Raw genomic sequence first — 13,222 nt, 5'->3', positions numbered from 1 at the left:
CCCATCCCCGTTAGGGTCAAACCTCGGCGTAAGGGCTCCATCTCTGTATAAGCCATGGGGGGAGGGGGGGAGCCCGGGGATGGCGGTGGCAGCGTCGGGCTGGGAGGGAGAGGTTTATTTTGTATATGAATGATTTTTAATGAATGCAATATTAATCCTTGCAGATGAGCAATAAATCATTAAAGTCTAATTAAACTATTAGGAAAAATGAAGCGCTTTCGCTTGTGGGCAGTTTATTTGGAAGAGCGAGCGACTGCAGTCCCTTGGGGACCCTGAGTTCTGTCTGAGCCTGGGGCCGGGGCTGGGATATGCCTTTGGTCACCTCGAGATGGGCTTTGGGCCCCAGCAGGATGCCCTGAGCAGCTCCAGGGCCCTGGATTTTGGGGTCTGATGCCTTCCAAGCCCCTCCTCCATTTCACTTAGGGGTTAAACCACATCAGGTCCCTCTGTCGGGGTCTGGCTCTCCTCTAAGCCCTATTAAGCCCCCTCTCTTTGGGGTCCGAGCCCCCCAAGCCCCTTGATTTGAAGGTTCACTTGTTCCCCGGCCCCTCAGTTTGGGCTCTGGCTCCCAGCACCCCTTCCCCTTCCTGCCGCTCCCAACATGGCGGCCGCAAGCCGCCGGGCCCCGCCTCGCTGGCCTACGGCAGGCCGGAAGTGCCACTCCGAGCATGGCTGAGGCCAGCGGCTTGCCGCACCTAAGATGGCGGCGCGGGGGCGGAGCTAGCCGCTCGGCCGGGTGCCGCGCTGTCCGTGGCCGCCGGGGGCGGGCGGCGCTGGGCGGTGACGCGGCCGCCGCGGCGGGGCGGCGAGACCGGCGGGCGGATCCACATCGCGGTCGCCCGAAAGACCGGAGCTACCCCACCCGGTGCCACTCCCAACATGGCGGCGGCGCTGCCCCGGCTCTCCCTGCCGCTCCCGCGAGAGGGGGGGGTGAGTCCTCGCGAGAGCTCGGCGCGGTGGAGGGCGGCCGACATGGAGCCGGGCGGCGGCGGCGGCGTTGGGGGTGCGGGGCCGCTCCCGGGTAACAACAAGGCCCGCGGCGGGGCTGCGCCGCCCGGTAAGGCCCGCGACCTGGGCCGCCCGCCGCGCAAGGACTCCGAGGTCAGCGCCGCCGCCGCCGGGCCCGGCTCCGCGGGGCGGGATCGGGGGGGGGGGGAGGCGGCCTTCCCGGGCGAGGCCGCGTTCGTCCTCCTCCGCCGTGGGCCCGGGGCCTGCCCGTGCGGTGCCGGCGTCCGCGGGCTCCGCCGTCCGCTTCAGTCCTGACCCGCGCGGGGCTTCCCGCTGTGTTTGGGGCTCCGCCATCCCGCGGGCCGGTGCTGGACCGGCCGCTCCCTCCCCCGGAGCCGGTGCTTCGGTACCGGTTTCCCCGGGGCCCGTCCTGCCGCCCCAAAGCCTTGGCCTGAGGCGCCAACAGCGGGGCTGTGCGGGCCGGTACCTGCTCTGCGGAGCCGAGGGGCCTTTCTCTGACAGGCCCGTTCGGTACCGGCCCTGCCCAGAGCTCACCTGGGTCGGTACCGGGCTCGGGTCGGTGCCGATTTCCCGTTCATCCATCTCTTCCCCAAGTCTGGGTCGGTTTGACCGGTCTGCGGCATGAGGGTGGCTCGGTCCCCAGGTTCCTAAACGGACCCCGTACCGGCCACGCTCCTCCCAGGGCTGCCCTGGGCTCTCCCCGCCCCGGCCGGGGGTTTCTCCCTAGCTTTGCCGGTCGGTACCGGCAGTACCGGCCCTGTGCGGCAGTGGCCGGGGTGCGGCGAGGACTGGGTCATTGAGTCCCCGTGCATTGGGTCAGTCCTGCTGCGGTGCTCAGTGTGGGGATGGCTATGGCAAGACGTGACCGACCCCTCCAAGGAGACACCGAGGTCCTGGTGGGGACCCCGGAGCCATAGGGGATCTGGAGGGTTGCATGGGATTGGGTGGAGCTGGTTTATCCCACAGCTTTTCCATTGTGTCCCCCAAATAGGGTTTAATTCCTGGGATGGTTCCAGGGGTGTCCTCAACAGGGTGGGGGATGCTCCCTGAAATGACAGGAGAGGGCCGTGAGGAGGTTTGCGTGAGCCTTGGGTGCTGGGGAACGGCTCCCAGCCCCGCAGAGCGGTGCAGACCCGCCACCTTTCAAGCAGCTGGGGGGTTGGATCAGCCCCTTGCTCAGGAGTGGGTGCCCTGAGATTTGGGAGGGTTTTGCTGTGGGTCCACGCTGATAACTTGTTTAAAGGGAGCAGATGTTTTGTGGTCTAAGGCTTCTCTTGGATATTTTTCCAGCCTCACCAAAGCTTCTTGGAGTTCTTTCATTCTCACTGTTTGCATCTGCTGGCATCCCTTCGATTGGCACTGGGGAGATAGCCCAAATTTTCACACGTGGGTGAGCTCTGAAAGCTCTCTGGTCCCTCATAACCCACTCCCTGCCCCAAGATTAAACATGCCCCATCTCCTGGTTTATTTTTTGGCCTTTGGGGGCTCCTGGAGTGTTTTAGAGGTGATACGGGGGCTGCCCACCAGCGAAGCACAGCGTGGCTCAGTGCAGATTAAACATGCCCTGTCTCCTGCTTTATTTTTTGGCCTTTTGGGGCTCCTGGAGTGTTTTAGAGGTGATGTGGGGGCTGCCCACCAGCGAAGCACAGCATGGCTCAGTGCAGCAGAGCTGGGATGGAGATGCAGGAGGTGGGTAGGAGTTGCCTTGGTAACGTTTACGCTGCTGTGGGTACGTTTTTCGTCTCTTAAACAGAAGATACAGTCCTGAATTTGCGGGAGGATGAGGTGAATTGTGAATGTCTTGGGGATTTTGGTTTTCCTGAAAAATGCTGTAATTTAAGTGGATTCCTTCTTTGCTTTCAGGGCTATTCAGAGTCCCCAGACCTGGAGTTTGAATATGCAGATACTGACAAATGGGCAGCAGAGCTCTCCGGTAAGGAACTTGTCTTGGTGGATCAATTAATCAGCCATGATTTTCTTTCCTGGTAGTGATTAAAGGAGCTCTGTCAACTCCAGTATTGCTGTATTATTGTCTTTAAACACCTTATTCGTGTTAAAAGGGAAATGATATTGTGTAATTAATTTTTTTAGTCTTATGCTGGGTATGTTTTTTGCATTTCCCTCATCTTGGATAAAACTGCAATTAACGTGGCCAGGTTGCAGCTTTCTCCAACGGCTCGGTGCAGGTTGTTGGAGATTTTCCTCTGTGCTCTTTCGGCAGAGCTGTACAGCTACACAGAAGGGCCAGAGTTCCTGCTCAACCGCAAGTGCTTCGAGGAGGACTTCAGGATCCATGGTAAGATCCTTCTCTTCGACCTCTTGCCCCTTCTGGGAGGGACAGGGATCTCCTGAAGGAGACATAGGGACTGATGCATTAATGCTGCATCAGAAAGCTCGAGCTGTGTACTGATAGTCTTCACACGGTTTGTACTGGAGACCTCATTAGCGTGCGTGGGCTGGCTCTGGAGTGCAGCTTGCTGCCTCCAGCGTGCTCAGCGTTTGCTGATGTTGATGTCCGAGGTGGTTCATCAGTGCCAGGACGGCTGTGCTGGAACACACTAGCAGCAGCAAGAGCATCCAGCTCATTTCCCATCAGCTGCCAGCGCTGGTTCAGATGGATGTGATTCATCTAGTTGTCTGAGGGAAGGCAGGAGATGGTCCCTCTGGGCTGATCACGCATTCCTGGGTGTTACTTCCCAGAGCGCAGCGTTCCCTGGGGCAGCCCTGTTTTCCGTCATGCTGAATCCTTTTGAGCTTTTCCAGTGATGTTTGTGTCCAGGGCAGGCAGAGGAGCCCCATGCCCTCAGCCTGCCTACTTTGGCTTTTCAGTGCGGGAGAAGAAATGGACCGAACTGGACAAGAACCAGCACCGCACCCACGCCATGCGGCTTCTCGACGGGCTGGAGGTCACTGCACGGGAAAAGAGGCTGAAGGTTGCCCGAGCCATCCTTTACGTTGCCCAAGGTGACACCAGGCCTCTGCCCCCTTAGTTTCCCCATTGCTAAATCTGGGTAAACAATTGGAGGCTATCAATTTAAAAAACTTAAAATAATTTTTTTTCTTGCATTTTTTATTTCACCTGGAATGTCTGGATTGAAGCTAATTCTCCCGGAAGCCAGACGGTTTATATGAGTTTGGTCCAAAATTTGGCCTACTTCCCTGTGCTATCCTGGATCTGCCAGACCTGGGCTGCGTTACCTACAGGAGGGCAATTCTGTCCTCTGCATCCAACTTTTTGCCTTAAAATTAAGGCTGTGTTTTTCATTCCCTGTGCAAAGTGCTCTGGCGGCGTGGGAGGGCCTCAGGATCCCTGCGGAGAAGGGATCCAGCAAGGGTATCATTGCAGGCACGTTTGGGGAGTGCGGCTCTGAGGCTGAGGTGCAGGCCTGGATGAGGTATAACATCTTCCTCTTGCTGGAAGCGGGGACGTTCAACGCTTTGGTGGAGCTGCTGAACATGGAGATTGAGTGAGTACTGGAGAAAAGCACTTCAGAAATGGCTCTGGAGCTCCATGGCAGGAGTTTTTTCCAGTTGGTGGCAGTCCCATTCCTGGTCTGTCTATTCCTAATCTGATTCGGGCAGCCACCAGTAATGACTCCTGCTGTTCTGGGTGGATAGGTAATGTAGAATTACACCTGATTTATACAGAAATTCATTATGAGTTGTGCTGCCTGGCAGCAAATAGAGGCAGGTCTGTTCCTCCTCCCTTGATTGCATTGTGAACAGGGGGACTTGTTGCAGCCATATCTAGTCTAGGGTTTGGTTCTGGCACGTGGGTTGCTCATGGCAGAGTTAAAATGTCTCCAAAGGCCCCTCTTGAGGCTGTTTTCCCTCCGCAGTAACAGCGCAGCTTGCAGCAGTGCCGTGAGAAAGCCGGCCATCTCCCTGGCTGACAGCACGGACCTCAGGTATGGAGCAGGGCTTGGGAGGATGGGATGCTCTAAGGCCAAGGAGGGGGACCCAGCGTTTGCTGGTTTCTTTGGTGAGCTAAGACAGGCCAACAGGCACCGGAGGGTGTCCCAGGGCTATCCCAGCTTCTGCCCTGGCTCTGTGAACGTTGTCAGGTGTGCTCAGGTCTGCTCAGTCCGCAGATGTCCCTTGTGCTCAGCCTGCACAGCAGGCATGTGGCTGGTTGGGGACGTGAAAGCAATAAAGTATGGGAAAGCAATTTTTTTCCTGCTTTGACTTGCAGAGACCTTTTTCCCCAGTGCCTGAGCACCGGTCCCCTGGTGTGGAGTGGGTGCATGGAAACCAGCTGTGGTCTGGGCTGGTCCAGCCTCCCCCCAGAGCCCTGGGTGCTGGTGGTGCCTCCATAACTCATCCCAGCCTCCGGTGATTTGCCTGACTTTCTGCTTTTTGCAGGGTGCTGCTGAACATCATGTACCTGATTGTGGAGACTGTTCGGCAGGAGGCTGAGGGGGACAAGCCCGAGTGGAAGAGCATGAGACAGACCTTCCGAGCAGAGCTGGGTGAGGACCATGTGCTTGGATGTTGACAGGATGGAGGTTTCTAGGGCTGAAGTGCAAGCAAGTGAGATGGGGTTTGTCTCTAGGCCTCAGTTAATAGGGACTGGCAGCACTGGGTTGGTTTCTGCTAGGCTGAACCTTGCTGGTGGGGCAAAGTGGGATGAGTAGAGGAAGTCAGCCAGCCTTTTCTGCTGTCCAGCTGCTCTCTCCCTGGGCAAAAAATTTGAATATTGGGGCTGTCGTTTCCTCGCAACACAGAGGTAAGATATTGTGGAGGTTACAAGGCCTTGGAAAGGAAGCAAGAAGTTGTCTGGGGTGAGATGAGGATCTCGGAGATGGGGGGTGTGAGATTGCAGAGGCTGTGTAAGGGTGCAGAGGCTGGTGGTGCTGGCAGTTGGGGTGAGGCCAAGGGTGAGGGATGCCTGGCTATTCCTGCCATGTGGTTCCAGGAGCGCCCCTGTACAACAATGAGCCCTTCTCTGTCATGCTCTTTGGGATGGTGACCAAATTCTGCAGTGGCCACGCTCCACACTTCCCCATGAAGAAGGTGCTGCTCTTGCTCTGGAAGACTGTGCTGGTAAGCAGAGGCCAGGGGGTATGCTGACATGCATCTTGTGGTTTGATGTTCAGCAGAGGAAGGAAATTCTGCTCTCGGAGCTGGCTGTAATTGCTCCATCCTCTTTTTCTGGTGTTCAGCTGAGTAGTTTGTGCACAATTAAAGCCACACTCAGGTTTCATCCCATAGAGGAGCATTGCATATTGGTGTCTGGAGCTGGATACTGAGGACAGACCCAAAGCAAGGTCCCTGGCTGGGGTCTGCATGAAAGAAAAGGTCCAGACACTTCAATTGTTGATGCCTGAAGACCTTCCTGTCCCTTCTGCCTTTCACAATGGCAAGAGCAGCATGGGACCAGGCAGCTCCTGTTTTACACCCTGAGGAAGGATTTGGGACTCCTGGAGAGTGGATTTGGAGAATGCCCCAGTGCCATGTGTCAAGGAGTCCCCTGTGCTCAGGGTGCCATGGTCTCCGTTACAGTGCACCCTTGGGGGCTTTGAGGAGCTCCAGAGCATGAAGGCAGAGAAGCGGGAGATCCTGGGCCTCCCACCCCTCCCGGAGGACAGCATTAAAGTGATCCGCAACATGCGAGCTGCCTCCCCACCCGCATCTGCCTCTGATCTGATTGAGCAGCAGCAGAAGCGAGGCCGGCGAGAGCACAAGGTGAGGCTGGCGCAGGGAGCTGGGGATGGTGACATTAATGAGGGGACGGCTGGGGTCTGGGCACTGACCTTGGAGCAACTTGTCCCCACATTACTCACCTGCCTGCTCTTCTGTGTTCAGGCCCTGATTAAGCAGGATAACCTCGATGCCTTCAACGAGCGGGACCCTTACAAAGCTGATGACTCCCGTGAGGAAGAGGAGGAAAATGATGATGACAACAGCCTGGAGGGAGAGACCTTCCCCCTCGAACGGGACGAAGTGATGCCTCCACCCACTCAGCATCCCCCAAGTGACCGCATCACGTGCCCCAAGGGGCTACCCTGGGCCCCCAAGGTCCGGTGAGTCCGTGGGGCTGACCTGCAGGGAGAGCTGGAGCAGGAAAATGGAGGCTGTTAAATGCTGAGAACTTCAGCAAGGGTGTGGGGAAGATGATGGGGATGGGGTCGTCACTTTGGCGGCTGTTCTTTTGGTGGGGTGGGCTCAGCACCGTCTCCTTTATCTGACCATGAGGTTTTTCCTGATGACCTGTGCCTGGGGCTGTGGTGTACGTAGGCAGACAGGAAGATGTGACTCTTCCCCTTTTCCCTTTGTTGCAGAGAGAAGGACATTGAGATGTTCCTGGAGTCCAGCCGCAGCAAGTTCATTGGCTACACGCTGGGCAGGTGGGTTCCTGCAGAGCCAGCCTGGGGGGCTGCCGATCTGGGGGGGTTGTGGTAGAGGCTGCTGGTGTGGGAGCTGCCATTGCCCTTCAATTGGCTGCAGGGAAGTTCTGAGCTCGCTGGCTTGTTCTTGGGGTGGTGGTCTCTGCCCAGCCCATGGGTGGCTCAGGTTTGCTCCTGCCTGCACCCATCCTGGCTCTTTCCCTTCTCTCTAGTGACACCAACACTGTGGTGGGCTTGCCCAGGCCCATCCACGAGAGCATCCGAACCCTGAAGCTGGTGAGTACATTGATGAATTCCTCCAGCCCCTGCTGTTGTGTGGATGCCCCTTCCCCATCACCCTGCACTGATCACAGGTCAGGGCCAGTGGTGCATTTTCCTGACCCCTCTCCCACTTGCTCAGCCCTTTGTTGGGAGTGGCCATAATTTTTCATCCCATTGCTGGTCTCCCAGGCTGGCTGAGCCCCTTTCTTTATTGGCCTCATCCCTTTCGTACTGGGGTTGTCCCAGAGGTAAGGCCAGGAGCTACCACCCCTCCCATCAACATCAGTGACCACTGGGACAGGAATAACAGGGAGCGACTTAAAAAGAAGATGGGACCAGGCTGGGGCTGGTGGCATTGATGGGGGGAGTCTGTGGTGTGAACCTCTGCTCTCTCCCTGTGCAGCACAAGTACACGTCAATCGCAGAGGTGCAAGTGCATATGGAGGATGAGTACCTACGCTCCCCGCTCTCTGGGGTGAGTGTGGGCATGAGGATGAGACGAAGCTCCTAGGCTGGGAGCTTGGGGGTACTGGAGGGAGGAGCAATTGCTCTGGGCAGAGGGTGAGGGGTGTGGAGAGGCTTTGGGCAAGAGCTGGGGGTATCCTGCCCTTGAGATTGGAGAGCCTAAGGCTGAGCCAGGCCCACGGTGCTGGTGGCAGCTCCTGGTGTGAGGTTTTGTGGTCTCTCCTGGCACCAGGGGGAAGAAGAAGTGGAGCAAGTCCCTGCAGAGATCCTGTACCAGGGCCTCCTGCCAAGCCTGCCGCAGTACATGGTGAGCTGGGGAGCACTGGGGGTTCCCTGGGCTCCGTGGAAGGGGTCTGCCTCCACTGCTCCATCCCTTTCCGGTGATGCCCCCCAGGTTTTCTTCCCTCCCCACATGCACACCCCTGTTACTCCCTCCTGTGGTGGGGAGGGGAGCCTGTGTCCGGTTCCCCCACTCCCATCCCTTTTCCATCAATCCTTTCTCCCCAGATTGCTCTGCTGAAGATCCTCCTTGCTGCAGCCCCCACCTCCAAAGCCAAGACAGACTCCATCAACATCTTGGCAGATGTCTTGCCAGAGGAGATGCCGTGAGTGATAGTGGAGGGCGAGCAGAGGTGCTGAGCGATGGTGGGAAGGGAAGGGAGGATGGGAGGGAATCAGGCAGGGTGGCACAGTTTGGGCTGGGGCTGCTCTGAGGCCTCCTGGGTGATCTGTCCATCTTCTGCTCGGTGGTGTGCCAGGAGTTGTGTGTTGCTGCAGAAGCTGGCTGCAGGTGGCTGCTGAGAGCCCAGGGGATGGCAGGACTGTCTGCCGACGCCTCTGGGGCTGGCAGGGTGTGGACAGTGCCGCAGCCCAAGGATCCCTCTGTGTCCCCCAGGACCACAGTGCTGCAGAGCATGAAGCTGGGCGTGGATGTCAATCGGCACAAGGAGATCATCGTCAAAGCCATTTCTGCCGTGCTGCTCCTCCTGCTCAAGCACTTCAAGCTGAATCACATCTACCAGGTGAGGTGGGCCAGGGTCCAGCCGCCCTGCATGGGACTTTGGGGATGCGCCAGGACCCAGGGTGGGTCCGCATTCACCTGCCTTTCTCCTCAGTTTGAGTACATGGCCCAGCATCTGGTCTTCGCCAACTGCATCCCGCTCATCCTGAAGTTCTTCAACCAGAACATCATGTCCTACATCACTGCCAAGAACAGGTAGTGGAGGGGGCTGCCTGCCTGCATCCCTGACGGGTGTGGGGAGCAGGTCCCTGCTTGCTTTGCCCCTCTACCGTCCCTCCCTGGCTGTGGCTTGGGCGCAGGTAGATGCAGGGAAGTGCCCACTCCAGTGGGTGGGAGGTGTGGGCTGTGTTGCTCCCAGGCCAGGTAGGATCTGGGGGAAGAGCACAACACCCCTCTCTTTCCTGCAGCATTTCTGTCCTGGACTACCCATACTGTGTGGTACACGAGCTGCCGGAGCTGACGGCAGAGAGCCTGGTGAGTCGCTCCCTTCTCTGCCAGGTCCTGGCATCCTGGGGTGCTTCCCAGGGGAGATCATGGGTGCGGGGAGGCAGCAGGGCTCCAGCACCCAGCCCTGGCACCCTCAGCACTCCTGGACTTGGCCCCTGGTGCTGCTGGGGGTTTGGGGAGGTGCATGGGGCTGGCAGACATCTCCTGCCTGCATGCTGTGCTGTACCCCTTTGGGCAAGGGTCCTCGGACCAGAACAGCCTCTTCTCATCCCAGCTCTGATCTCTTGCCTGACCCCTGCCTCTGCTTTCCCGCAGGAAGCTGGAGACAACAACCAGTTTTGCTGGAGGAACCTCTTCTCCTGCATAAACCTCCTGCGCATCCTGAACAAACTGACCAAGTGGAAGCACTCCCGCACCATGGTGAGGCCTGGGGAACCCACTGGAGCTCAGCCCCAGCCAGACTGGGCTGTCACAGGGAGCCTGGACAGCGTGAGGGGGCTGTGGGTGCCTTGGGGTGGCCCTTGCATGGTACCCCAGACTTTGCTGGGGAGCAGGAGGCAAGAGAGGGTGGGTCGAAGGGGAGAGTGATAGCGCACGCTGCAGGGAAGGGCTTGTGTGTGCTGGAGGTGGTGGTTGGCCTGTGTGTACCCATGTATCTGTCCCAGCCATGTCAACCCACTGTCCCCGGCTGCTGGGGGGGCTGTTCCCCACAGATGCTGGTGGTGTTCAAGTCAGCACCCATCCTGAAGCGGGCACTGAAGGTAAAGCAGGCCATGATGCAGCTTTATGTGCTGAAGCTGCTCAAGGTACAGACCAAGTACCTGGGCCGGCAGTGGAGGAAGAGCAACATGAAGACCATGTCAGCCATCTACCAGAAAGTGCGGCACCGTCTTAATGATGACTGGGCTTACGGCAATGGTACGTCCTTCACAGCAGCTGCAGAACATCCTGTTACCTGCTGTCCTTCCTGCTCCGTGCAGTGACGTGTCTGTGCCCAGAGCTGTCCCTTTGCTGCTTAGGGCTTGTGCAGCCCTTAGTTCTGGGATGCGGGGAGGGATTTGGAGTGGTGGCATCGCGGGGAAGAGGGGAAGGGCTGGCAATGGCTGGTGTTGGAGCTGTTGGTGGCTGCCTGCTCTGTGCATGTTGCTCTTTGTAAGGACCTTCAAAGACCTTTCCTGAGGGACTTGGGCTTGCTAAGGGGCCCCCAGCTCCCCTCTGACACCCCTCTTCACTCTGCCCAGACCTGGATGCCCGGCCCTGGGACTTCCAGGCAGAGGAATGTGCCCTGCGTGCCAGCATCGAGCGCTTCAACTCACGTCGCTATGACCGGGCACACAGCAACCCTGATTTTCTGCCTGTGGACAACTGCCTGCAGAGCGTGCTGGGCCAGCGTGTGGACCTGCCCGAAGATTTCCAGGTCAACTACGACCTGTGGCTGGAGCGGGAGGTCTTCTCCCGACCCATCTCCTGGGAGGAGCTGCTGCAGTGACGGATGACGGGGGAAGCAGGAGGGGGTGCTTTGGGGAGATCTCGAAGCTGGCCTGCTGCCGAGGGGCAGGAGGAGAGAGGCTTTGGGGGGGGGGGTCTATGTGTGCCTGGACCCCCTGTGGTGGGCTTGGGAGGAGGCTGGAGCTGTGGGGTCCTTGCCGAGGCACCGTCCTGCCCCTCTGCCTCCTTCCAGGCTCTGCCAGGCTCAACCCCCAAGCTGAGGGCGAAGGCTTGGTGGAGGCCACAGTGCCCTGGGAGTCTCCTGTTGTGGGGGGGGACCTGTGTGTGCCCTTGGTCAATGGTTTCAGAGGCAGCACTGCCATCACCCTCCTCCTGCCCCCCACCAGCCGGGGCTGAGACCCTTCTGCTCCACTTGGAGCAGCCAGTGGTGTGGGGAGCAGGGCAAAGTGGGGTGAGGGCCCCTTCGGTGCTGCTGCGGGACATGGAGAGCAGAGGCTGCTGTGGCAGGAAAACGGTCTGTCCCCCTGCCCAGACCCTGCCTAGGGGGACTTGGCGGTGCGGTCGGGGGTGCTGGGGGAGGGCGATGGCGTGGGGGATGAGGGGCTGTCCTCGCTGAGGGGCTGGGGAGGGCTGGAGACTGCAGTCTTCCCTTGTCCCGCTGGGTGGGGTGGATGAGCTGTGTATATATATATATATATATATATATATTTCGTGATATCTCTGACCCAAGTGTGTCTGGGCTCTATCGGTGTCCCCATCCTTCCTGCCCCAGGGAAGCAGCAATGGGTGAGCCCAGGGACGGGGCTGAGCTAGCGCACAGGGTTCATTGTCTCGTGTCCTTGTCCCCACTCCTCAAGTCCCACTGGGGGTGGATTACCTGTTGCTGAAAGATCTAATATTTATCTTGCAACTGGATCTGTTGGCTTGGGGGAGCTGGTGACCTCAGGGGGTTGCAGGCAGGAGCTGGCAGGTTCAAGCAGGCATTTGCCTGTCCCTTTCCCTGAACCCTCCCCAGTTCTGCCCTGGGATTTCTGACACCAGCATGGTTGGTGGTGGCACTGGGATTTTCTTTGGCCCCTGCTCCCAGAGTTGGAGCTTGGCCTTAACAGAGCTCACCCTTATGCCTTGCTGTGCCTCAGTTTCCATGGCAGAGGGGCAGCAGCAGCTCAGGTGGGTAAAATCCCAGGTGATTCACCCCTGGTTTGAGCAGGGAGAGGCAGGGCAGGGACAGAGGAAACTTCGCTTCCCTGCCCAAGGGTGGTGGTGGTTGTGGGCAGAGGGAGGTTGGGGCAGCCCCGATTTACTCCCCGTCGCCTGCTGGGATGCATCAGGGCCAAGTCCATGGTGCTCTAGGAGTGAGCCCAGCTTTGGGGGATGCTCAGCCCCTGCTCTGGAGACCTTGTGGGCTCTGAAGGCAGGAGGCAGCACGCTCAGCGCTTAGCAGACATCAGAGAAGCCATGCCGGCTTAGCTTCGATGGTAACGTTCCCTTAATCAGTCCCCAGACTGTGCGGCTGGGAGATGGGCTGTGGGACCCATCCTGCCCGCTTCCCTCAGCCATGGGCAAGGGACAGGTGGTGACATCGAGCTGGAGCCCAGCGATTGCTCCAAGGTCCCTATTGCTGCCCCTGGCCCTGTCCCCCTGTGAGCAGCACGGATCAGGGGGGATGTCCCTTGAGCAAGATCCAGCTGGGGGGGTGCAACCACCACCATCACATTGGAATGGGTGATGCCTGAATTTGCAAAGTGTACTGAGTCCCCGCTGAGTGGTTTCCTTACACCTGGGTGCCCCTAGCACCCACCCTGGCCCCCAAAACCTGGTCCTGGTGCAGGAGCTGGCTGGGGGAGCCCAGCAGGACGCTCGCAGATGAGGTGTGAGCTGAGCCGAGCTCTCCATCACACCTCGCTCCCCTCCGCCTGCTCCAAAATGTTCCCCAGCTGTGCCGGGCGATCACAGACTGCGGCTTTTATAGTGCTGCTGGAGCCATAAATAACTTATTAAAAATGTTTTATTGTTTATAAATGAATAACGAAATCCCCGCCAGTGGGAGGGGGGGCTGTGAGAGCCAGGGCACAAGATGTCCTAGGCAAGGATGGGCACCCATTGGGTGCATAGCCGGGCCGTGGGCTGTCTCCTGGGGGGCACCCGCTGTGGCCAGGCTGTGCCAGGGGTGCTGAGCCTGGTGGGTGAGGAACAACATCTGCAAAGGTCTTGGAGCATTTGGGCTCCCTTTAGCTGAAAACCTTGGGTTTTGGCTCAAATT

The 13,222-nt window shown here is 58.6% G+C and overlaps 2 protein-coding genes across 5 annotated transcripts in view; one reads left to right on the top strand and one right to left on the bottom strand.

Annotated features, from left to right (window-relative positions):
- LOC126052234 (potassium voltage-gated channel subfamily A member 2) overlaps nt 1-13,222 on the bottom strand; it is a 358,553-nt gene that overhangs the window by 128,644 nt on the left and 216,687 nt on the right. The window lies entirely within an intron of this gene.
- STRIP1 (striatin interacting protein 1) lies at nt 805-12,936 on the top strand. Of its 4 annotated transcripts, XM_049832609.1 has the most exons (22): nt 1,171-2,473; nt 2,586-2,658; nt 2,833-2,902; nt 3,191-3,265; nt 3,799-3,933; nt 4,316-4,436; nt 4,809-4,877; nt 5,332-5,438; nt 5,885-6,012; nt 6,472-6,654; nt 6,775-6,992; nt 7,251-7,316; nt 7,529-7,592; nt 7,981-8,052; nt 8,275-8,349; nt 8,550-8,647; nt 8,938-9,064; nt 9,158-9,258; nt 9,471-9,537; nt 9,826-9,930; nt 10,224-10,428; nt 10,752-12,936. In XM_049832609.1, exons 2-22 carry the CDS (start codon nt 2,620-2,622, stop codon nt 10,997-10,999), a joined length of 2,373 nt encoding a protein of 790 aa, XP_049688566.1. In that variant the 5' UTR covers nt 1,171-2,473; nt 2,586-2,619; the 3' UTR covers nt 11,000-12,936. The 4 variants fall into 4 exon arrangements, with proteins under 4 accessions (XP_049688564.1, XP_049688562.1, XP_049688566.1 ...); XM_049832607.1 differs by lacking the exons at nt 1,171-2,473; nt 2,586-2,658 and adding an exon at nt 805-930; XM_049832605.1 differs by lacking the exons at nt 1,171-2,473; nt 2,586-2,658 and adding an exon at nt 954-1,101.

Source organism: Accipiter gentilis, chromosome 29 (assembly GCF_929443795.1).
Source record: "Accipiter gentilis chromosome 29, bAccGen1.1, whole genome shotgun sequence".
Classification (NCBI taxonomy): domain Eukaryota; kingdom Metazoa; phylum Chordata; class Aves; order Accipitriformes; family Accipitridae; genus Astur; species Astur gentilis.
Note: the sequence above shows the minus strand (reverse complement) of the source record. Positions and strands in the feature narration are given on the sequence as shown.

What these genes read in the sequence shown, in the direction of transcription:
- STRIP1 (XM_049832605.1), top strand. Translation starts at nt 973, where the DNA reads ATGGAGCCGGGCGGCGGCGGCGGCGTTGGGGGTGCGGGGCCGCTCCCG. An exon ending in CCCTGGGCCCCCAAGGTCCG is followed by an intron (nt 6,993 to 7,250) that starts GTGAGTCCGTGG and finishes CCTTTGTTGCAG; the next exon opens with AGAGAAGGACATTGAGATGT. An exon ending in TACATCACTGCCAAGAACAG is followed by an intron (nt 9,259 to 9,470) that starts GTAGTGGAGGGG and finishes TCTTTCCTGCAG; the next exon opens with CATTTCTGTCCTGGACTACC.